At 50.4% G+C, this 25,909-nt stretch overlaps 1 protein-coding gene across 1 annotated transcript in view; it reads left to right on the forward strand.

Moving 5' to 3' along the window:
- The window catches only part of LOC147668204 (multidrug resistance-associated protein 1-like), a gene marked incomplete at its 3' end in the record, with an annotated part of 614,782 nt that overhangs the window by 521,774 nt on the left and 67,099 nt on the right, over window positions 1–25,909 (forward strand). The window contains exon 14 of the mRNA XM_086948707.1: window positions 18,647–18,824. Within this exon, the coding sequence (XP_086804833.1) occupies window positions 18,647–18,824 (178 nt within the window). The remainder of the gene's footprint in view (window positions 1–18,646; window positions 18,825–25,909) is intronic.

The following is a 25,909-nucleotide window of genomic DNA, read 5'->3' on the forward strand; positions in this document are numbered from 1 at the left end:
CTCTTAAGGCGTATTGTACTGCGGTGTACAGTAAAGCATATTTTCACCATTCCGGTGGTCATACCTACATAACTAAGACCGCAGGGGCATGTGATTGGGTATATGCAATTTTTCGTGTTACAATTAGTTCGAGGCATGTGGGCTGCTGAATTCATATCTGTGCATAGTCCGCCACCTAGTGTTGGGTCCGGATGATTGCACATTGTTGTCCTGGAAGAGTCTTCGAAGTATCACGAGATAGGTGGCTCCTCCCCTGGACTACAGTGCGCATGGGCATCGCCTCCATCCCCAGATTGTTTTTTTCCGCCATAGGGTTCGGATGTGTTTTCGGTTCCCTCCTTCGGAACCGATAGTTGTTAGATTTCACTTGAGACCAAAAGGTCTTTAGGCTGGGCGTCGGTATAGTTGCGTTCGGGTTCTCTTACTGACTCTCAGCTCCTATCTCCTACTGCCCTTCCACGTGCTTCGACGCGGACGGGCCTACACTACCGCATTTGCGATGGAGCGGACTCCATTCAAGAAGTGTCCGCTATGTCACTCGAAATATTCGCACCTCGACGTGCACCCTGTGTGCAACACATGCTTGTCACCGGATCACCGTGAAGACACCTGCATGGCGTGTTCAAAGTTTAGGAGTAAGAAAACTTTGAAGATTCGCCGGGCTAATCGACTCCAGGCACAGTTGTCGGCTTCGGCACCCCCACCTGATGACATCTTTCAGGAATCGATCGAGGAGGAGGCCGACGTGCAAGAGTCGGACTCTGGCCCCGCGTCCGAGGAAGAGGCCTACGACGCGGACGAGGAGGCCTGCGACGAAGTCTCCGGTGAGGTAGGGGACGACGAACTGATTTGTGCCGCGATGGGAGATAGCTCAGAGGAAGAGCATCCCCAAACGGACTCCGGGGTTTCCCCCCGTTATACGGCCCAGGTCGAGGGATCGCCTTCGGGCCTTACCCGAGATCTTACTATAAGTCCTACGTCCCCGCCTCTGGGCCCGGTCACGGACATTTCTGGCAAGAAAACGAAAGTGAAGGCAACCGGTTCCGCACCCTCGGATGCGAAAACGAAACCGAAACTGGCGTTGGTGAAGAAGGTTCTGGAGGCGTCGACTTCCACGAAACCCAAAATGGCCGACTCGAAGAGCCACGCCAAGATGGCCGACCACAAAAGCCGCGCCAAAATGGCCGACCCGAAGTCTTCTGGGTCGGCACCGAAGGTGAAGACTTCCGACGCGGCTGCGTCGGCGCCGAGTGGGGTTGCGGACCCGAAGACGGCTTCGAAGAAGCGTCACGCTGACGGTGCGACAGGCCAGGGGGCGTCGGCACCGAAGAAGAGGCCTGCCGACGACCGGGCTCTCGGAGGCGAAGAGTCGCTCGAGACGGTTCAGCCCTCGGCATCCCTTACTAAGAAGGTGGGAGAATCCTTGAAGCGGATCCGACAGCCCACGGTGGTTCCCAGCCAGGACACTGTCGTGCCTAGGCCCACGCCGAAGCCTGCCAAGGAACAAACGCCCATCCGTTTTACCCTTCCTCCCAAGTCGGCGCCGAAGGCCTTCGCGCCTAAGCAGAGCGGACATTCTCAGGAAGTATTGACGCCGAAGGCTGCCTTGGTGGTATCGAAGCTTCGGCTCCAACCCCTCGCGGTGGAGGAACGTCGAGAGGTGACGATCGACGCCAACACCGGAAAATTGTCGCTCCTCAAACGAAAGATTACGTCGGAGCCGCCATTGGAACCTTTTAGGATTCCACTTAAGAGCAAAAAGTACTCTGCGGACTCTTCGGCGCTGATGGAACCTCTGTCTCCACAAGCCATGGAACGCTCGCCGGCCCATTCCCCAGTGCCTGACGTGGACGAGGAGAATGACGAGTACAACTATCCTGCGTACTCGGATCCGGACGAGGAGCAGGTGCCCTGGACGGCAGGAGGCGACGCCGACGACCTGCAGTCAGGTCAGGACACTCATCTTTTCGCCACGAAGACGTCCCCGACGGAGGACTCGGCGGCGTTTAATGCATTACTAGAGAGAGCTGCAGCGAACCATGACGTTGAACTGCACTCAGACCCTGTGGATGCGGACTTCTTGGTCGACACCTTCTCGGTAGCCGAAAAGCAAGTCAAGACGCTACCTATGCTCAAAGGGGTGCTGAAGCATGCACAGGAGGTATTCAAGGAGCCCACCCGGGCGCGGGTGGTCAATCCTCGCATCGACAGGAAGTATAAGGCGGCGCCCACGGATCCCACGTATATTAAGGGACATTTGCCATTGGACTCCCTGGTGGTGTCCAACGCTCGGAAGAGGGCGAATTCGCAGTCTACTGGTGATGCTCCTCCCCCAGACAAAGAGTCGAAGATCTTTGAGGCATCAGGCAAACGCATTGCTGCACAGGCAGCAAACATCTGGAGGATCTCTAACACTCAAGCCCTGCTTGCCCGTTATGATAGGGCCCATTATGACACGTTAGAGGCCATCCTACAACATTTGCCTGACCAATACAAGGAGGCGGGGGAGATGCTCATTCAGGAGGGTAAACTCATTACTAATGCATCCATTAAATGTGCCCTAGATGTAGCAGACACTGCCTCCAGGGCTATCAATACAAGCGTATTACTCAGACGCCATGCCTGGCTTCGAATTTCTGGGTTCAAGCCCGACATACAAACCACATTACTGGGTCAGGCGGTGAATCCTGACCATCTGTTCGGCCCTGAGGTGGATGCCTCCCTAGAAAAAATGAAGAAAGATACCGAAACTGCCAAGTCTATGGGGGCTTTACAAAGTCAGCAGTTTCGGGGTGGTTCTTTTCGCCGCTCCAATTCAAGAGGCACCTCAAGAGGCCAGGCACCCCAGACCACGCAGTACTACAAGGGTAACACCCAGTCCTCGTATAACAACAACAAGGGCAGGGGTGGCTACAGAGGCAATAACATCAAGGGCAGAGGACGTGGAAACAACGCCTCCAGGTCCACCGCCTCCAACAAGCAGTGACGTCTTGTCACTTCCCCCCGATCACACAACACCTGTCGGGGGGAGACTACAGCAGTTCCTGCCGGCGTGGAGGTCCATCACCACGGACAGGTGGGTGAGGTCTCTTATCCAGTACGGGTACTGTCTAGAACTTACGTCCATTCCACCGGACATACCACCAAGAGGCCGTGCTATGTCCGACGAGCACTTGACCTTGTTGCAGCAAGAAGTACTAATCATGCTGCAAAAAGGGGCGATAGAGCTCGTTCCATTGCAAGAACGGGGAACAGGGGTTTACTCCCTGTATTTTCTAATCCCCAAAAAGGACGGATCACTCAGGCCGATCCTGGACCTCAGGCCCCTGAACTGGTACATCAACTCAGAGCACTTCCATATGCTCACATTGCAGCAGGTGCTTCCCCTGCTTCAACAGGGGGACTTCCTAGCAACGCTGGATCTGAAGGATGCATATTTCCATATTCCCCTGCATCCTTCACACAGGAAGTATCTCAGATTCAAGATCTTAGACCAGCATTACCAGTTCAGAGTCCTGCCGTTCGGGGTCACCACGGCACCGAGAGTTTTCACCAAATGCCTAGCGACTGTAGCAGCGCATCTCCGTCGCCAGCACGTCCATGTCTTCCCATACCTAGACGACTGGCTTATTCAGGCAAAGACGGAACAGCAGTGCGTAGACCACGTGTCACGCACCATTCACCTCCTGCACGATCTGGGATTCTCTCTGAACTACCCAAAGTCCCATCTCCAGCCCGCCCACGTGCGACAGTATCTGGGCGCGACGATCGATACTCTGGCGGCCACTGCGCAGCCGAGTTCAGTGAGAATCGCCGGTATCCAGGCGCTGATCCAACGATTCAGACCCCAGACCTCGCTTCCAGCGAGGGTGTTCATGCAGTTGATAGGCATGATGGCCTCCTGCATCTCCATTGTCCCGCACGCGAGACTACATATGCGTCCGCTTCAGGAGTGCCTGGCACGTCAGTGGACTCAGGCTCATGGGCAACTGACAGACCTAGTGTTGGTGAGCGGTCGGGCGTACAACTCTCTGCATTGGTGGAACCCACAAAACCTTTGCAAGGGCCGACCATTCCAAGAGCCTGTCCCACAGATCATCCTGACAACGGACGCCTCTCTCCAGGGATGGGGAGCGCATGTACTCCATTACACGGTGCAGGGACTATGGACACTTCAGCAGAGGAAGATGCACATCAATGTGTTGGAACTGATGGCAATCTTCATGGCCTTAAAGGCGTTCAAAGTACATCTGTGCAACAAGGTCGTGTTGATCCGGACGGACAACATGACGGCCATGTACTACATCCAGAAGCAAGGGGGGACACACTCTCCACAGCTGTCTCATCTGGCTCAGAGCATGTGGAAGTGGGCCATTCAGAGGAACATCTTCCTCATGGCAGAACATCTCCCAGGCAAGGACAACCAGATGGCGGATCTGCTCAGCAGGCACAGCCATCAGATGCACGAGTGGGAGTTACATCCATCAGTACTCCAACCGTACTTCCAAAGATGGGGTCATCCAGAGATAGACCTGTTCGCCACAAAGGAGAACGCAAAATGCCAAAGCTTCGCCGCCTGGTTCCCACACCCCCAATCACAGGGCAATGCGATGTGGATGAACTGGTCAGACAGATTTGCGTACGCTTTTCCCCCAGCGCCTCTGATACCGCTGGTGGCACGCAAGCTCAGGCAACACTCGATGACGCTCATCCTGGTTGCTCCAACGTGGGCTCGCCAACCATGGTACACCACGTTTCTGGAACTCTCCGTGGTACCGCATCAACGGCTTCATCTCACTCCCAGCCTTTTGACGCAGAGCCATGGCGACATTCAGCACCCAGATCCGCAACAGCTCAACCTGGCGATCTGGCTCCTGAGGTCCTAGAGTTCGGCTATCTCAATCTTCCTCCCGACTGCATGGACATCATTCGGGAGGCGAGGAAGCCCACTACTAGAGCTTGCTATGCGGCTAAATGGAAGAGGTTTGTCGTCTACTGCGTGGAGCACAGCATTGACCCGCTAGACGCTTCCATTCACAACATCATATGCTACCTCTTTCACCTGTATCGGTGTAATCTAGCGTACTCTTCCATCCGCATTCACCTGTCGGCTATGGCAGCATACCTCCAAAATAGACAGCACCTGTCACTCTTTAAGGTCCCTGCTATCAAGGCTTTTCTGGAAGGGCTCAAAAGAGTCATTCCACCAAGGACTCCACCAGCTCCAGAATGGAACCTCAATGTGGTTCTTACACGGCTGATGGGTCCTCCCTTTGAGCCACTACACTCTTGCGAGCTGCAGTTTTTGACCTGGAAGGTGGCGTTCTTGGTAGCAATCACATCGCTACGGAGGGTGAGCGAACTGCAGGCGCTCACCATCCAAGAACCTTTCTTCCAGGTACATGCCAACAGGGTGGTGCTCCGCACTAACCCTAAGTTCTTACCCAAAGTGGTCTCGCAGTTTCACATAAACCAAACAATTGAATTGCCGGTGTTCTTCCAAAACCCAGAGACGCTGGCGGAGCGGATGCTCCACACACTTGATGTGAAAAGAGCCTTGATGTATTATGTGGACAAGACAAAAGATTTCCGCAAAACCAAACAACTCTTTGTTGCTTTTGCCACACAACACAAGGGAAATGCAATCTCCAAAGCAGGAATAGCTAGATGGATAGTAAAGTGCATTCAGATATGCTACGCTAAAGCTAAGCGCACTCTCACTATCCCACCGAGGGCCCACTCCACTAGGAAGCTGGGGGCCTCTATGGCGTTCTTAGGTAACATTCCCTTAGAAGACATCTGTAGAGCAGCCACATGGTCTACCACTCATACTTTCACCAAGCACTACTGCGTAGACGTGCATTCAAAACAACAGGCAGCTGTTGGTCAGGCTGTTCTAAAAACGCTTTTTCAGACTGCTGCAGCTGGCACGGGCGGCCGCCGCTAATGGAGGGACTGCTATGTATTCTATGCACAGATATGAATTCAGCAGCCCACATGCCTCGAACTGCAAATGCTACTTACCAGTATGCATCTGTTCTTGGCATGTAGGGCTGCTGACATTCATATCGCCCACCCTCCTCCCCGGCGCCTGTAGCAGCTGCAGTATGTATTCATATACACACATATGCTCATAGCATGGTCATCACTCACTTCTTCACTCCATCTCTGCCTATGGCTAAAAACAATCTGGGGATGGAGGCGATGCCCATGCGCACTGTAGTCCAGGGGAGGAGCCACCTATCTCGTGATACTTCGAAGACTCTTCCAGGACAACAATGTGCAATCATCCGGACCCAACACTAGGTGGCGGACTATGCACAGATATGAATGTCAGCAGCCCTACATGCCAAGAACAGATGCATACTGGTAAGTAGCATTTGCAGTATGGCGCCTTAGCTCCCATGGGTGTTCCAGACCAATGTCTATTGTCTTGGTGGTTTGTGTGAGGGGGCTTACTGTACAAGACCCACAGGGATAGTGTCCCTGTACATGAGGACCTCTCCATGAGAAGCAGGAAGCACCAATTACACAGGCTAGCCCGGCGACTACTATGGACGTCATACTGTTCCAATATACAGGCAAGATTCCAGTCTTGTCTACTACAGCGAGCGCAACAGTTCTAAGCGCATAAAAGTGCTACTCTCATATGTAAGAGATGACGTTTGAAGTTAGGACTCTTTCCACTACACTTATGATAATTTTGTGCTTTTGCGGTCTCAACTCCCCAATACAATAAGGGGATTCTGGTTCGTATCTGTGTATAAACAGTCACAGACGTAACAGTCAAAGTTTGAGCCTTGAGAAAGTAGTCTACACGACAAAACACATGTCCGCTGTCTGCATCCACGCTACAACTACGCGTCAACAAGATCAAGAATTTATACAATTTTGTATTCACATTTGGACTATATGTTCTTGTCCAGTTTTTTTTCCTTGGTGTACTTCAAGTTACATTTAACTGACAACCGCATCTGTTTAAAATACTTTGATGATGTGCTCCATTATAATTTTGACTATGCGTGTATATGGAAAATCCTATTTTCCTATACAGGGCCACACTGTTTGGGTGGCACAGTGTTTTCATTGAGCACACTTATACATTTAAAAAACAAACAATTGCAAACTTAACTGAGGTGCTGACCATTTTTCTATTACCACTGCCACTTGTTTATAGGACCATGTCTTTTAGGTTATCTGTGTTTGTACACAAAGAGGGCAGGGTGGCAAACCTTCGAAGTCCCAGTATTCAAAATAAACCAATGTTTTGTAATAATTTTTTTAATCCAATTTGATGAGGGTGTAAAGGTTGTGACACATGAGATTCTCCACCTGTGATTTTTCTTTACTTCCAGGAGGGTATCTTGATGGTCTTTCTTCGCTTTTTTATATGCCTGCTGTACGATCCTATGGGGGTAGTGGTGATCTATCAAATTGGATCTCAGGGTAGAAGCTTGTAGTTCATATTCTTTCTTAGTGTTAGTTACGATGGAGGAATAGGAACTAGCCCACCGGGAGATTAGCACGCAGTCTCTTCTGGTGATGGCCCTCGTATCCGTGGGTTTTCTATAGTTTGATGTTAGTATCCTGCTTCCTTCTCTGGAGAGGAGTAGATCCAATAAAGGTATAGATTATCTGAAATAGTGCTGGTGAACTTAAGAAAGGGGTTGAGTGTGTTAATCCAGCAGAATTCTGCACAGATATTGGCATCTCCTCACCAGAAGACAGTACATAATCAATGTATGTGCCAGGTAAGTATGTTCCCTAAATAGGGATTTTCCTCACCGAGGATGTGGTTACCTTTGAATGATGACATGTAAAGACAAACCAGGCTTGGAGCAAAGTTGCTCTCCATGGAAGTGTCCTGCACCTGATGGTAAAGTTGTCCTCTAAATTCGAAGAAAGTCTCCTTAAGCCCTCGGGAAGCACATTCCAAGAGGAAGCTGGGAGGTGTTTGGGATGCCCATAGTGCTCAATTAATGCTTCAAAAGCAACCAATTCATCAAAACTATAGATTAAAATAAGTACGAAAAGTAGAACAATAGTATTGTGATTCATAAGAGGGATAAATCCTAATTGTGAACAGTGCACACTGCATTTAGGCTGTATTGCTTGATACATTATTACGGAGTATGATTGACTGATGCCGACAGCATAAGTAGCGGTGTAGCAACATTGGTTAACAGTGAACAAGAAGGTATTTTTTTTGTGAGAAAACAGGAATGCACCTCAAAGTTAAACTATTGTGTCATAATGAAACACATCAGTGGGGCCTAAACTAGCTATTTTACGACATTTGTCCAAAGCCTGTATGGTTCTATGAGACCAAAATGTACGTCCATTTTTATTATAGTCCACATTATCCTTATCTTATAGACAACTAGCTGCAGATTCTTTATCTTTTGAATTTCCAGTCGTCCGGCTGTATTCTGAAGATTTTTCTTAAAACTACCCCTGTGCGTCTGTAGGTGGTGTTGGTCGACTCCGCATGACGTAGTCTGCGTCGTGTTTGTTGTTGTGACATCTGTGCCATCAATATAACCGCCCTTCCGGGCACTGACGTCAGTTCTTTTCTTTCAGCTCTGACCAGGGCCGATCTGTTGAAGAGAGATTCCCTCTGTCATATTTTGATCGACTTTTTTTGAATTTTTGTCGACTTCTTTTGATGTGTAGAAATGTCAAGAAGACCTCGGGGTTCAAGCTGTGTGGCGCCTGTTACTGTGTCATGTCGGTCACGGACCCTCACTAGGTGTGTCTTTGGTGCCTGGAGCGCCACCATCACTCGATCGTTCTCCGACTGCCGGGCCACCGCGCCGAAGGGTTTTAGGGAACGGTCCCTAAAGCTGTTCGCGGAGGTCGCCTCGTTGGTCTCTATCCTGGTTCAGGTCTTGGTCGAGAGGTATGTCCAAGCACCGCTCTAGTGAATCTAAGTCCTCTTCATCGAAGTCTGGTAAGAAGCACCACAAAAAAATACAAAAAGTCGAAGCGTGCTTTGACTTCACGCTGCCTCTCTCTTGATGCAGCGGAGGATCCTTGGCGTTTGCTTTCCTCTGCCTTTCCGGGAGCGACCCCTGAGCCGCTTAAAGAATTCTATGATGCCAGGTGCGCCATCCTTGGGCGGCCTGACCCTCCTTGCGCACCTTCGTGCCCGCAGGCTTGAATGATGGAGGGTCCTGTGGGTCATGCGGCGCCGGCGCATTGGCCTCAGATTGGGACAGTTCCCTGGTCCGGGCTGCCACCGGTCGCACCTCTACAGCAACCTTCCCCAGCACCGCGTCTGATGCTGAGGTCTTCTGCGTTGCTAGTGCCCACCGGCAGCCCCCCACCCCCCTCTCTCCTGCCCCCCCTCTAATATCATTCCTGGCGACACTGACCAGATTTAGCGTTCTCTGATGCTGAGACCGGAGCCTAATGGCTCCAAGCCAATTAACCTGCCCTATTCTGAAGGGTTAGGGATGGATGAAGAGGATTGCGGACATTGGGAGGGGGAGCAGGATTCCTTAGGAATCTCGCACCCACAAGATATGGACTGGAATGAGGGACTGGGTGATGCCCATGGTTTGAAAACCTCCCAAGACTGGTATGCTGTCCCCAACTCCCGTGCCTACGGAGGAGGGGGGCATAATTTGCTATGGTGGTGCCTATGGCTGTAGAGTTCCTGGACCTGCAGCTCCCTACGGTGGCGGTCAAGACTAACATCTTGGCAGAGTTCCTGCAGCGTGGGATCTCCAACTCAGAACCCTTACTGTTCTTTAATGAGGCCTTAACTGACGTCCTTCCTGGGCACCTGGTCCTCACCCTTCACGGGGGTTCCCATGAATAGGAAGATTGCTCTCCGCCACCGCCCTCCCCACAAAACCTGGTGGTCCAGGCTTCCAATTCCCATGTTGCGTTCCCTTCCGCACCCCAAGACAGGGAATCCAAGAGACTAGAGTTTTGCAAGACTTTTTCCGCCAGTCTGGTATTGCGCTCGGTGAACACCGCATGCCTTTTGGGCTTTTATTCCCATTTAATATGGGAAACGGTTGTGCAAGTGCTGCCTAGGGTCTCTGGGGAAGGGCGAGCACTACTCTCACAAGATATTTTACACTGGCGAGATGCAGCAAAGTTCGCCATCAGATCTACCTTGGACACGACAGACCCGCTGGACAGAGTAATTTTCAAGACTGTGATCATTTGTCGCCATGCCTGGCTGAGAACATCTGTTTTTTCTTGGGATGTCCAAGCTAATCTCATAGACATGCCCTTCGATGGCTCCCGTCTCTTCGGAGACAAAGCAGATGACGTCCTTGAGCGTTTCAAGGACTTGTGGGCCATGGCCAAGTCCTTGGGCCTCGCCACAACCACCCGGCCGTGTCTACTTTTCGCTCCTTTCGGGGCTACTGAAGGGGCAATTAACCACGCCAACCCTATTCCAGTCAGAGGGCCCCAAAAGCTCAGCAGCCTCTGTGGGGCCATGGGCGTGGTTCACCCCAAACCCATGGGTCGGGAGGCCAGAATTTGAGCAAAGCCATGATCCCCTCCTCCACCAAAAAACCTTCCTAGTCTGATTCCACTTGATCATTTACGGCCAGTCTGTGACAGAGTACGCCATCATCTGCACCACTGTCAGATAACACATCGGACAGGTGGGTGTTGCAGTTAGTCCGAAGGGGCTACTCCCTTCCCTTCAAGACTACCCTCCATCTATGCCTCCAGTGTACGATCGGTCTCCTCACAGAGGATCACCCTGCCCTGCTCCGCAATGAAGTCAAGACTCTTGGCCAAGGGAGTTATAGAGCGGGTTCCCAGGCCAGGAATGGGCTGTGGTCGTTATTCCCGCAATATAATGGTCCAAAGAAATGATGGAGGCCTTTCTTTCTATCCTAGACCTCCGAGCCCTCAACTACTTCCTCAAAAAGGAGAAGTTCAAGATGCTCAACCTAACTCTGGTCCTTCCTGCCCTTGACCTCTGCGACTGGATGGTAGCGCTGGACTTGCAGGATGCCCATTTCCATTTTCCCCTTCCGTCCATCGTCACTACCTGCTGTTTATGGTGGGCCACAATCACTTTGAAATTGCAGTGCTCCCCTTCGGCCTCCCCAGTGCCCCTCTGGTGTTGACAAAGTTGATGGAGGTGGTCATAGCCAATCTGCGGGGATCAGGGGTTACAGTCATCCACTATCGATGACTGGTTGTTGAAGGCAGGCTCATCCCAAGAAGACATTTCCTTCCTACAGACTATGGCGAACCTGCATTCACTAGCGTTCACTATCAATGTGCCAAATCGCTCTTGACTCCCTCTCTGACCGTCCTTTTTATTAGGGTGGTTGTGGACACAGTGCCGTTTCTGGCTTATCCGTCTGAAAGGAGAGTCCAGGATATTCAGGCTATGATGCCGATGTTTCAGCCTCTATCCTGGATTTTGGTGAGAATGACTGAGGCTATTGGACCTCATGGCTTCCTGCATCCTACTACTGAACCATGCACGGTGGCACATGTGGGCTCTGCAGTGGGACCTGAGGCTCCACTTGGCACAGCATCGAGGAAATCTCAGCGACCTGGTTCCGTTTTAGGAGGGCACTGCGAAAGACCTGCAGTGGTGGTTAACAGACTATGATTGGATCAAGGGCAGACCCCTCTCCCTTCCCTACCCAGAGCTCACATTAGTGACAGAGATATACCTTCTGGGATGGGGCGACCATCTGAGGCAGGTCGATATCAGAGGACTCTGGTCTCCGGTGGAGGCTTGGTTCCATATAAACCTGTTGGAGCTTCGAGCTAGCCTGCTGGCACTAAAAGCTTAGATCTGTTCCCCTCTGAAGAGAATGCGCAATGTCAGCAGTTTTGCGCCTAGGAGTTTCCAAGGCAGCTCTTACACAGCAGCGCTTTTCATTGCGAGTGGACCTCAGGCCTCCTGTACACCTTTCCGGCCATACCACTCCTACCCAGAGTGCTCAAGAAGACCAGGAGCGACGGTGCACAAGTGATTGTGGTGGCTCCGGAATGGGCACGGAGAGATTGATTTTCTGAGCTTCTAGAAATGAGCATCGATCCTCCGATCAGGTTACCTCTTCGTGAGTATCTTCTGTTGCAGCAACAGAGGAGGGTACTCCACACGATCATGTCCACTGTCCGGCCCCATGTGTAGAGATTGAGCTGCGACAGGTGACTGCTTCTGACCTTCCTCCTGAAGACTGTAAAGTTATTCCCGCAGCCAGGCGTCCCTCTAAGAAATCGGTCTACGCCCGATGATGGAACACATTTTGTAAATATTGTACAGAAAGTCTGTTGGCCACTTGTCTGCCTCTCTAGTGGATCTCCACCTGTTTATCCTTTCTTTGGCCCAGCAGGGCTCTGCCTTGGGCACTCTCTTCTGCTTTTTCTTCGGGCTTCCATATTAGCCTTCACTTTTTAAGTCTCCTCTGGTGCAGTGGTTTCCGAAGGGGTTAACCTATTTGTTTGCCCCTTCACCTTTTATTATGCCACAATAGACCTTAAGTTGGTCCTCACCTTGTTAATGTGCGCACCGTTCGAGCTGATGCACAAGTGCCCTTTATGGTTGCTCACCATCAAAATAGCATTCTTGGTGGCAAGTACCAATACTAGGAGGTTGAGCAAACTGCAGGCACTGTACTCACAGCCTTCTTACCGGACAGTTTTTCTGGAAAAAGTGGTACTGAGAACTAGGGCGTCCTTTCTGCCCAAGGTTGTCTCTTTCATCTGGGGCAGTCAGTTTCTTTGCCCACTTTCTATGTGCCTCTGCATCCTTCAAAAGAAGAGGAGCGTCTCCACTATCTGGACCCAAAAAGAGCGTTATCATTCCTACCTTGATCGTACTAAAGAGTCTGGGGTGGATTACCAAATCTTTACAGGATGCCTGAGAGCAAAAAAGGGGCTAGCTGTTCAAAAGACGACCATCTCTCGTTCGGTCATCCTCTGTATAAATATCGGTGATGCCTTGACAAAGAAACAGTAGCCTTAGGGCCTGTTCCACCAGGGCGAAGGCAGCCATCATAGCTCTCCAGTGTGATGTTCCGATTGCTGATATATGCCAAGCTAAGCTGCCTCCTGGGCGTGTCTGCTCACATTACCAGACACTATTGCCTGGATTCTCAGGTTGGCAGACAGGGCCTTTTTGGCCAATCTGTTCTGCAGGATTTTCTGGTCTAAAAGTTTTCTGCAGTCCCTCTTCTGGGTAAGGTATTGCTTGGGTATCTGATCAAAGGTAAAGAATCTGTGGCTAGATATGTCTATCAGATGGACAAGTTACATACCTTCGGTAACGCCTTAACTGGTGGAGACATAATCTAGCCGCAGATTTCTTACAGACCCACCCATCCTCCCCACACATCAGCATTCCCTTACCTTATAAAGAAAACTATGACCCTGTGCTTATTTAAAAATAAACTCAAGGTTGCAAGCTACACTGAAGGTGTCTGTTAGCTACTGGTAACACAGCAGCATTACCTTAACTGTTTAGATTCCAGGACATCACTTTCATTAAGGGATTCAGCTCACATAAAGTCTATCTTTTCATCTTTTTTCTAAGGTCACACTCTACCTCTACAGGTAAGCGCCACTCATTTCTGGAGTTAGGCATCCCTTTCATGGTACTTTGGTAGACGATTACAAGTGCTACAACTGCTTCTCATTTGGGTTTCTGAGGTAGCTACAGTCAGATTGGTATTACTTTTTATGACACCAACATTATTTTCCAATTGCATGAATGCAGCATTATCAGGTTAGGTAACTGTGTAGTGTGGTCACATGGACAACTTCAGATGCTTATGTATTAATTCTTTTGCTCCGTCATCTTTCAGCAAAGCTGCCAGTTTAGACATAAGAAAAGATCTTAACATTCTTGATTTAAGCCTCGCTTGAAATTATATATATAGAGAAAGTTATCCTAGGCACAATTTTTAAACAATACGAATGATCTAAGTATTAATTATTCACAATCAACAAATAGTCAGATTTAATCTGAAAAAACAAACACATGGAGATGTATTATTAGCTAATTCAGCTATAAATGCAATGAACCCAACACAACAGTATCAAGACAATTTATACTGCAGTTTATTTACATATTCATAAAATTTGAGTGAGTGGAAAAGAGAAAAGTTGGTGCTCAAGTGATGAGAAGGAAAAGTTGTAGACAAAGATTTAGGATAATTCAGTGCAACAAAGACAATATTTTACATTGCACATATAAAGCCTATCCATACACAGTATATATACACTATTATACAGGGGGACAGGGAGGGACTGGTATAGGCTTTAAGAAATTAAAAAATGGGGGATAGTCGACGTTTCGACCCTGGCGCAATACGGGAAAATCACGACCTCTGCTCCGGGAGATTAGTGGTTTCTCCCGGATGTGAGAGTCGGGATGTGCCGGACTGAGCCCACAGTGACTAACTTTAATACTTACGGCTTTCCATTACGAAATACAGGGACCTACGAACCAATTTAAGGTCCTCCTGAACTTCTTCCTCGCCTTCAGCTACCGGTTAAATGTTTACTGCTTTACCGGACTAGGCACGATTGATATCGACTGCTCGTTTTCCACCAACTGATTTTCAACTGAACTTCTCAGTCAGAGGTGTACCGCCCAACTGATCTGGCCTTGCTACACCTTCACAGTTTTTTCGTGGTGCTTCCCTGTCCCCTGTCCCCCTATTGTCCTGAAGAAGACCCGCAGCAGAGGTCGTGATTTTCCCGTATTGCGCCAGGGTCGAAACGTCGACGATCCCCCATTTTTTAATTTCTTAAAGCCTATACCAGTCCCTCCCTGTCCCCCTGTATAATAGTGTATATATACTGTGTATGGATAGGCTTTATATGTGCAATGTAAAATATTTTCTTTGTTGCACTGAATTATCCTAAATCTTTTTCTACAACTTTTCCTTCTCATCACTTGAGCACCAACTTTTCTCTTTTCCACTCACTCAAATTTTATGAATATGTAAATAAACTGCAGTATAAATTGTCTTGATACTGTTGTGTTGGGTTCATTGCATTTATAGCTGAATTAGCTAATAATACATCTCCATGTGTTTGTTTTTTCAGATTAAGTCTGACTATTTGTTGATTGTGAATAATTAATACTTAGATAATTCGTATTGTTTAAAAATTGTGTCTAGGACCACTTTTTCTATATATATACAATTACCCAGGTCCTATTGATTTATTGGGTTTACCCCATTGTTTTCAATGATCGCTTGAAATTATGTCTTCATTTTCAAACATTCTTTTAGTAGTTTGTTCCCTCTAATGGGAAATGTGAGAAAGTTTAAGAGTAGTGAAATGTTGCCATCGGAATACAGAGATTAGTTATACATTTTGTGTTCATTCCTCCTCCTACAGTGGTATTTTTTTAAAACTCTTTTTATTAAGGAATCGCATGTAAGACACAGCACTCCGAACCCCGGAGAGGCTGTAGCAAGTACATTACAACAAAAATCAGCGATGCACTTGTCAAGAAAATAAACTCCCCTCCAACCCCCACCCCTTCCCCCTCCCCCCCATGTCCCCCTCCGCCCCCCATGTCTCCCCCCCCACCATGTCTCCCCCCACCATGTCTCCCCCCCCCCCCTCATTTCTCCACCCCCGTGCACATTGTCTCTCCGATACCATATAGAATAGTTATATACAAATCAGTGTATACATCATGGCCTCCATATGCCCATCACAACTGCTCCTTCACGGCCCCGGCTGGTGCTGGGGGCTCAAGCCACAGGCCCCTGTAATCCGCCCACCTTTTCCATATTTTGTAGTGCTTCCGGGGACAGCCTCTAGCCTCGAACACTGGCTGTTCCAACCCCATGCAAAAGTCAAGTCCTTTTTTCCATCCAACCCCTGTGGGAGCCCTGGGGTCCTTCCAGACCTGTGCAATATCCCTTTTCGCCACTGTGAGGCCCAGCAGGAGCAAGTGTCTTTTATGGATATTACCTCCCACCCCTTCCAGGATGTGCAGCAGCCCCAACTTCGGAGTACGGGGGAGGTCCCATCCCAGCACCGCCGACAGACAAGTCCATACTCCAGCCCAAAACTTCACCAGGCCACTACAGCCCCACACCGTATGCATTAGGTCACCCATCTCACCACTGCATCTCAAGCATGCTGGGGACTCAATCAGGCCAGCCTTCCACAATCTCTCTCTGGTATAGTAGGTGCGGTGTAAGTACTTAAACTGTATCAGGCGTAAGCGCACAGCGATGGCGGCCCCCCTGGGGGATTCAAGGGCTTCACGCCAGTCCTCCTCCAGTTCCCCCACATCATTCACCCATCGATCTCGTAGGGACTGCAGATCCGAAGAGCAATGTGTAACTAGTGTCTGGTATATACGGGATATTTTCTTCTCCACCAGGTCTCCCATGAAAACCTTTGCTTCTATCGGGCTGAATTCTGGCAAGGTATCTAGTCCTTCTAGCTTGGGCGTGAGGGCATGCCTGAACTGCAGATATCTAAAGAACTGTGTGCGGGGCATACTGAATTCTTTGCTAAGTTCCTGAAAAGACTTCAGTGTTGTGCCCTTCATGATGTGTCCCAGTGCAGAAATTCCTATCGAGTCCCATCCTCCGAAGCCCTGCAACGACGCCAGCGCTGGCAGCTGCCCATTATGCCAAAGAGGGTTTCCCTCGTCAGCTTCCCCCACCATCCCATGCGACGCAATGCTTGTCGCCAGAGTTGAAAAACCACCTGTGTGGCGCTTGGCAGCCCCTGCAACTGTGCCGAGTACAAGATAGTGTGCAGAGTGTTCGGGTCCATCAGATACCTCTCAAGGGAATACGCCGGGTCCCCCCTGTCACCATACCACCAATCATTTAAGACCACGAGGTGTGCCGCCTGATAGTAGGACTATGTCCGATGTCGCTAATCCCCCACAATAAGTAGACAAAAAACATGTACGCAAGGCCACTCTCGACACTCCCCCGGCCCATAAAATTGACTTAAAGCGGAGTTGACCTGTTTGAACCATAGCGATTGGATCGGGTACGGGTGATTCTGCTGCTGGTATAACATGCGAGGGAGGGCAACCATCTTAAATATAGCTGACCTGCTGTAAATATTGAGGGGCATTCGGGACCAGCATTTCATCTCCTGTTGTACCTTGTTCCACACTGGGACGATATTACTTTCCCAAGCAATAGCTGGTGACAGTCAAAAACACCCCTAGGTATTTGAGACCCCCGGTCGCCAGTTGCAGCACCCATGCCCCAATCCCGGAGCGATCTCCCAGCATCCAGAGCGTGGACTTCGGTAAATTCAGGTACAGCCCCGATACTTCCCCAAAGATTCTCATAATCTCAAGGACTCGTGGCCCGGAGCGGTTCACATCCGTAAGGAAGAACAGAACATCATCCGCATATAATGCGATCCTATCTGATGGTCCCATTTCCCATTCAAAGCCCCGTATCTGCGCATCTCTCCGGACCCATGCAGCTAACGGCTCCATAGCCAGGGCGAACAGGTACGGCGAGAGGGGGCACCCCTGTCTGGTGCCCCGCCCTATTGGGAAGGTCATCGATGTCTCTCCCGCCACTCTCACTGTGGCTGTCAGGTCGGTGTACAGCAGCCGAATATACAACAAAGTGCGGCCCAATGTTTAACCGCGGAAGAAGCGCGAATAGATAGCTCCAACTCGGGGAATCAAAGGCCTTATCAATATCTGACAGTAGTAGCGCTGCTTGATCTCCTGTTTTAACCATCGCTTCTATTGCCACGTGCATGCGTCTAATGTTGTGCCTCGTCGCTCTTTGGGGCATAAAGCTGGCCTGGTCCGGGTGGACCATGTCCGTGATATGCGGAAGCAGTCGATTTGCAAGGGCCTTGGCCAAGATTTTGGCCTCAATATTTAAAAGGGAAATCGGACGATAGGACTCGTGGTGGTCCGGGGGCCGTCCAGGTTTGCAGAACACTACAATCTCGGCATGTCTCCTCCGGGGCATACTGAATTCTTCGCTAAGTTCCCGAAAAGACTTCAGTGTTGTGCCCTGCTGGCAGGAGGCCATCCTCCCTCGCCGCTTCTAAAGCAGTCCTATAGTGAGGCCCCAGCTGGAGAGGATATCTTTTGAAAAATTCGCTCAGGAAGCCATTTGGCCCGAGGGCCTTGCCGTTGTTAAGCTCTCATAAGGCTGTACCTAGTTCCTCCGCCGATAATGGGGTCTCAAGCTGTTCCCGCACGTCGTCAGGGAGTGCACGGGGTGGAAGCTCCTACAGTGTTTTGAATATTAATCCTCACCCCTTTTTCCTACAATGTCTCTTGTATAAGGGAACTCTCCTTTGTATTATGATGCATCACTTACTTTAAATATTTGTTTTATCCTTTTATACTTTGCTTCTAAGGTCTCGCCTAAATTCACTTGTATTCTACTAGCCACTTTTTCATTTTGTCTCAAATGTGTAATACATTCCCGGGGACAAATTGCCATGCCTTTTCATTTCAGGCTCCTCTATACTATGATATAGTTTCACCTTTTTTTCACAAATCTCCCTATAATGCTAATTTTTGACCAACTGACCATTCTTTCAAAAGTTTTGTCCCTTTACTTTTATTTTATCTGATATGGTAAATGTAAAATAAAATAGATTGTTTAAACAAGTTTAAAGAATGGTACTGAAAATGATAACTGTTTAACATTTTTTTGTTTATTTTTAACAGACACGTATTTTGGTAACCCATGGAGTTGGTTATTTGCCTCAGATGGACAGCATTATAGTAATGGTTGATGGTGAAATAACTGAAATGGGTTCATATCAAGACTTGTTGAAGCAAGATGGGGCCTTTGCAGAGTTCCTTCGTACATATGCAAATGCTGAACAAAGTGAAGACAGTGGAGGTAAGTTCTTCTATACCTTTTTAAAAATTTGCTTGGCCCTTTTATTGGCTGCATTTCAGGGTAAATATCGAACACACGTTTGCCATGATGCAGAAAAATATGAAGTCTCTAGTACCAATGACTCAAGTCCTCCTGAATTTGAGGGGTTTGAGTTTTTTGAAACTACTGTTTTCAGATTCCTTAAAGGGAACCCCCCCCCCACACACACACACACACACACACACACACACACACACACACACACACTTCACAAAGAACAATGTTAATCCCACATTTTCTCTTTAGAATGAAAGGGTTTTCTCTATGCCTTGGATACTAATGCATTATGCTCTGAAGACATTGTACAGAACAGACAGCGATGTACCTTCACCTTCCTGAAATTAGTTTCCTAACCAATTGCAGTTGCTCTTTCTCAGTTACATGAGTGGGTCTTTCTAAATATATGTTTGTGATTAAAGAAAGGATGACTTTTACTGTTTATAGTGCATGGTTATTGGTTGGGAATAAACTGAGATGGGATGAAAAGAATGTGAGTACTATATAGTCCTAGTTCTCTACTACTTTCATGAAATACCTCCCACTGTTTAAATTCTCAAAATAGCTTTTTTCTTTGCCTCATATCTACAGCACTATTTCAAGACCTCACGATTCCAGTAGTGACTGTTGCATTATGTTTTTGATACATACTGTTAACCTTTCACTGTTAGTTGCTAGTCACTATCAACATTAAATGTGTAACTCTGGAGAGGGTAATGCACTTATACTCAGGTTTCGAAACTAATCAAAGTGGTGGTAAAAAATTACAGAAGAAGTGCCCAAGTCTACATCATGAGCAGGCCCTGAAATCAAATGCTAACTAATCATTTCAGTCAACCACAGACTGTAATCACATCAAGAGTTAAATACTCCCTTGTTTCTAGTTTTTAAATATGGCTGGAATTAGGGTTGTGTAATTAAGTAACAATGTCATGTGTACAGCATAAATGTTCTGTTTTGCCATGATATTCGCATACCCATGAAACATGTTTCTGATGGATACTCTTTCTAAGGGGGTACCTCTGATAAGACCTATATTACTTTTACAGTGATGTTCTTCACAAATACTTTAGAAAAGGATGCTATATGTAAGAAAGGCATATCATTTATTCAAAACATTATTTTATTATTGGTCAAGAAGGGTGTGGTACCAGATATTCTTCCTTTCTTTGCCCCTCCGCTCCGTCTCCCTCTCGCAGATCTTCTCTCGCAGTCGCAGGGGCAGGTTCTGCACCCCCACCTCCAGAGCTTGCACCTTCATGCCTGGAGATTGAACGGGGCAACCTGAGTTCCTTCTCTCTCCCTCTGGATGTGCAGGATGTTATTTTATCGTCCATGCAACACTCCACTAAGTCTATTTACTCCTTCAGATGGTCCAGATTTGTGAATTGGTGCTGAGAGAGGGCCATTGATCCCTTGAAAGCCTGTTTATCTAATATTCTAGTGTCCTCTTTCTTTGGCCCAGCAAAGGTTGTGCTTTGGCTACAGTAAGGGATATTTAACAGCTTTGTCAGCTTTTCTATGTTTGCCAGATCATCAGTTTTTATTTAAGTCCCCCATTGTTATGAGGTTCATTATGGGCCTTACTAATAGGTTTCCTCCCACTCCTTTCATTATGCCCCAGTGGGAATTAAATCCTCTTCAAAGTTGACCATTGAGGCTTCTCTCTTTTAAGACTGGTTTCTTGATTGGCATTTCCTCGGCTCATAGGGTAAGTGAGCTTCAAGCTCTTAGTTCTAAACCTCCTTTCTTTTTTTTTTCACAACCATTTTTATTGAATCATTAGGCAGAGCATAGGCACAGTACTCCACAATCAGGAGGACACCATCCACATTAATCAAATAGCAGGATGAACAGAAGCCTAGATTTGAAAACCCCCCCCCCCCCATCCCACGTCCCACCCATCCCCAAAAACACACCCCAACTCCCTGCCCGACTACCCACCCCTTATCCCACCCTAGCCCCGTGCACGTGTCCACATTTCACATATATACAAGCAAGGCAATGTATTTATCGGGTAACGGCCTAGGGCCCCAGGTCCCCATCCGGAGGCTGCACATCCTCTATATCAACTGGGGGTTCCAAGTCCAGTCCCCTGTAATCTGCCCACCGCTTCCAGATCTTATAGTGTTTCCGAGGGCACCCCCTGGCCTCAAAGACAGGTAATTCTAAGCCCATAAGGAAGTCCAAGCCCGCCTTCCAGGCAGTAAGTGGGGGGGCACGATCACTCTTCCAGGCTCTCGCCAGATCCCGTTTAGCCGTAACCAACCCTAGCAACAGTAGGTGGCGTTTATATATGTTACCCCCGACATTTTCGAGAACATGGAGGAGGCCCAATCTGGGTGTACGGGGGAGATCCCACCCTAGCACTTCCGATAGACAGTTCCACACCCCATTCCAAAAGCCCAGTCAGACCCACACAGGACCACACTGTATGCAACAACGTTCCCCTCTCAGCTCCACAGCGCAAGCATTCCGGAGTGGCAATGAGGCCCGCCCTCCACAGTCTCTCCCGGGTGAAGTACGCCCTATGTAAGTATTTAAATTGTATGAACCTGAGACGCACAGCAATGGCAGCCCCACGGGGGGATTCAAGCGCCTCCCTCCAGTCATCCTCATCCAAAGGGCCAACATCCGTCTCCCAGGAGGCCTTCAGGGACAGGAGCGAGGAAGAGCAATGAGTAACCAGCGTCTGGTAGATTTTTGAGACCTTCTTATCACCCAGGTCCCCCATGAAGAGCTTGGCCTCCACCGGACTAAATTCAGGGAGCTGATCCAGTCCTACTAGACTCGGCGCAAGCGCATGGCGAAATTGTAAATATCTGAAGAATTGGGATGCGGGCATATTGAATTCGGATCTGAGATCCTGGAAGGATTTGAGGGTGGTCCCGGCGAGCACATGGCCGAGGGAGGAAATCCCAATGGCGTCCCAGCCACCAAATCCCGACAGCGAGGCCAGCGCCGGAAGCCGGCCGTTATTCCACAACGGAGTTTCGGCTGTCAGTCTGCCCCACCAACCCATTCGGCGCAGTGCCTGCCTCCAAATCGCGAACACCACCTGGGTGACCCGCGGCAGCATCCTTCTCCGTCTTGCCGAGTACAACAGAGTATGCAGCGTGGCATTGCCCATTAAAAAGTGTTCCAACGCGTACGCTGGGTCGCTGTGGTCGCCATACCACCACTCGTTGAGTACCAGTAGATGGGAAGCCTGGTAGTATGAAAGGAGATCAGAGGTTGCCAGACCGCCGCAATATGTGGAAAGGAAGCATGTCCGCAGCGCTACTCTAGAGGCACCCCCCGCCCACAGAAACCGGCCAAGTGTGGAGTTTACGCGACGGAACCACTGCGGGTCGATCTTGTACGGGTGGTTCTGTAGTTGGTAAAGGAGCCGGGGCAGGGCAACCATCTTAAAGATGGCAGATCTGCCATATATATTGAGGGGCATGCGAGACCAGACCTTGACATCTGATTGGACCTTATCCCACACCGGCAGCACGTTGCGCTCCCACGCGACCACAGCAGACTCCGATAGGAAGACACCTAGATATTTCAGGCCGCCGACCGCTACCTGTAAAGCCGAGGCCCAAGGGTACGTCTCTGGCTCGTCGCCCAGGACCCATAAGGTCGATTTACGTGGGTTGAGATGAAGTCCTGAAGCCTCTCCGAACACTCTCATCATATCTAGTATCCGGGGGCCAGAGCATGGAAGATCGGTCATAAAGAAAAGGACATCATCCGCATATAATGCAATGCGGTCTGTGAAGTCTGTTCCCCACACAAAGCCACGATATTGGGCATCGAGGCGCACCCGTGCGGCCAGTGGCTCCATGGCCAGAGCGACGAGGTAGGGGGAGAGGGGGCAACCCTGTCGGGTACCCCTAGCGATCGGGAACTTCTCTGAGATCGCTCCAGAGATGCGCACCGAGGCGGTAATATTTGTATACAGCAGCCTCACGTAGGAGACGAATACCGGCCCCAAGTTGAGAAGCGGTAGAAGGGCAAAGAGGTAAGTCCAACTGACTGAGTCGAACGCCCTATCAATGTCTGCTAGGAGCAAAGCCGCCCGATCCCCGGTCGTCCCCACTGCGTACACCGCCGCCTGCGCACGCCTAATATTGTGTCGCGTCGCCCGGTGCGGCATGAAGCCTGCCTGATCCGGGTGCACCAGATCTGCAATGTACGGGAGCAGGCGGTTAGCCGGGCCTTGGCTAGCAGTTTGGCCTCGAAGTTGATCAAGGAAATGGGGCGATCGGATTCGTGAATATCGGGGGGCCTACCTGGCTTCTGAAAAACCACGATTTCGGCCTGACGCCAGTCCGGCGGCAGGCTGCCCCGCTCCCGCGCCAGCTCCAATGCCCGTCTATAGTGTGGCCCAAGCTGCAGGTGGAATTTCTTATAAAATTCGCTGGGAAACCCACTCGGTCCCGGCGCCTTGCCCACATTAAGCTGGCCCAGCGCGTCCCCCAGTTCCTCCGCCGTCAGGGGGAGGTCAAGGGCCTCCCGCGCCTCGTCCGAGACCGTCCGGGGGGGAACCTCCACAAGGAACTCAGCAATCGCCTCCGGTTGGAGACACTCACGAGGGGCATACTGCGTTGCATAGTATCGCGCAAAGCTCGCCGCTAAGGTCCCAGGGTCAGTTATCGCGTTCCCCTCCTCGTCAGTAAGGCCAGGTAAGGTGATCGGTTGTAATGTGTGTTGGCAGAGCCTATGGAGCATGGTGCAGGATTTATCCCCCCATTGGTAGACCCTGCTCCGCGTGGCTAGCCACGCTTGGCGAGCTTCGTCCAACAGTACCGAGGCGTAGGAGTGCTGCGCCTGCAGAAGCAGTCGTACCGCCTGGTCATCTCCCCCTCCCCGGCACTGTCCCTCTAGAACGTCCACCCGGTCAGCAGCCGCAGCAATGGTCTCCTGGCGAGCGCGACGGGTCGCTGCACACCAAGCAATGTCTATGCCTCGTATAGCGGGCTTCATGGCTTCCTACACAGTCACCGCGTCAACTCCCTCCGTTAAATTCTCCTGCCAGTAATGGGCGATCGCACCACGCATATGCTGTGTGTATTCCACTCGCTGTAGGTGCCACGAGGACATCCTCCACCGAAACGGCCGGCGGGACTTGCGCAAGTCGACCTGCACCGCAACAGGGGAGTGATCCGACAGCCCCTGAGGCCTAATCGCAGCTCCCTTCACCCTGTCCAGGAAGGCCCCCGGCACGAACACACAGTCCAGCCGGGAGAAGGAGCCGTGCACAGCCGATACATATGTGTATTCACGCGCTCTGGCATGCAAGTGTCTCCAGGCATCCGCCCAACCCAGTCCATCAATCATTGCTTTCAGCTTCGTAGGGGAAGCAGCTACCGCCACCCCACGCGCACTCTGCCTGTCTAGGCCCACATCCACCACATCATTCCAGTCGCCACCGATCACAGCCAGGGAGTCGGGGATCTCAGCCCATATGTCAAACAGTTTCTCCGCCAGGGACCACTGCAGAGGGGGGGGGGGCATACACACAGCCAAACACCACCGGCTCCGAGCCAATCGTCCCTTTCACAAACACATACCGACCCTGAGGATCGAGCCAGTGACGCTCGTGCGTGTAGGACAGCCGCCTATGGATGAGGATAGCCACCCCCCTCGAGCCCCTGGAGAACCCAGCATGGAACACCTGGTGGAATCCAAATCTCTGCAAGCTTAGGGTCTTTGTGCCTAACATGTGAGTTTCTTGAAGGAGCATCACATCTGCTGTGTGTCGTTTACCCCAGCGCAGCACCGCCCCACGTTTTATTTTGTCCAACATTCCCCGGACATTCCAGCTCACTATGCGCATAGAGTCATTAGGAAGTTCTCGCCCTGAAGTGTCAGCCATAGTCCCAGTTAGCAAGTCTCTGAGGGCTCCAGAGCCCAGTCCAGGCCACCCATACCATACAAGCCAAATCAGCAACATTCACGTGCACCCCCTGAAGAACGCCCACCACCCCCCCAGTCCCAAACCACCCGCCCCGTCCCCCGAACAACCAACTTCCCCACCCCCCACCCCTATACCTCATAAAACATTGAAGTACCTGTCGCGGCATGGGGAGTTTCAGACCCAAAACAGAGCGCCTAAAACCCACCATACCAATGGATCCCAACATTACCCCCCCCAACTATCCGAGCCGTTCCCTTAGGGCCACCCCCCAGTCGCGGGAGGATCAGGCAGCCCATAAGAAAGCACCCCAAACCCCAATGTACCAAGCATCCAAAGCACATGAGGAGCATGAAAGTCAGACGCCACCCATCAGGAGGCCCTCAAGCCCCACCATGGCCCAGGTCATACTGCACCGGTCGTCGTCCGCTTCGCCGTTCTAGTCTCCGGACAGGGCCCCCAACAGAATCCATCGGTGGAGCCGGGCAAAGCAGTGAAAGATGAATGCCCACCATAGTCAGTTTTCTTTTCCGGATTGGTCGGTATCAGGCTGCGTCTCGCTCAGCGGGCCACCCCTGGACAGGGAACGCCGTCGTGAGCGGGACTTCCGAGATCGTTTACCCCTTCCGGCGGAATCGTTCTGCTCCTGAGATGATCCACGCGATGGCCCAGAACCCAGACCCGGCTGGGGTTTCGGGCGAACTCTGACCGTCTCGTCCGTCCACTTGAAAACGTCCTCCGGGGAGTCGAAGAAATGCGTTTTAGAGTTGAAGACCACACGAAGCCGGGCTGGATAAAGCAATGAGTACTGGATCTTCAGGCCGCGCAGCTTAGCCTTCGCAGCTAGGAAGGAGTGCCGCTGCTGCTGTACCAGTCTGGTGTAATCCGGGAAAATCATGATTCTGTGGTTGTCGAACAGCAATGTCTCTTTGGCCCTTGCCTCCCGGAGGATAGTGTCCCTGTCGTGGAAGTTAAGGATTTTCGCAATGACCGGCCGAGGCTTTTCCCCACGCCGGCGGCTTCTGCGTCAACGCCCGATGGGCTCGCTCCACCACGAAGCAGCGCGACAAAGCGTCCGGGGGGAGCCAGCTCTCCAGCCACTCCGTCAGGAAGGCGTCCATGGGCCCTTTCTCGCAATCTTCCGGAA

Source organism: Lissotriton vulgaris, unplaced genomic scaffold, assembly GCF_964263255.1.
Source record: "Lissotriton vulgaris unplaced genomic scaffold, aLisVul1.2 SCAFFOLD_1214, whole genome shotgun sequence".
Lineage (NCBI taxonomy): Eukaryota > Metazoa > Chordata > Amphibia > Caudata > Salamandridae > Lissotriton > Lissotriton vulgaris.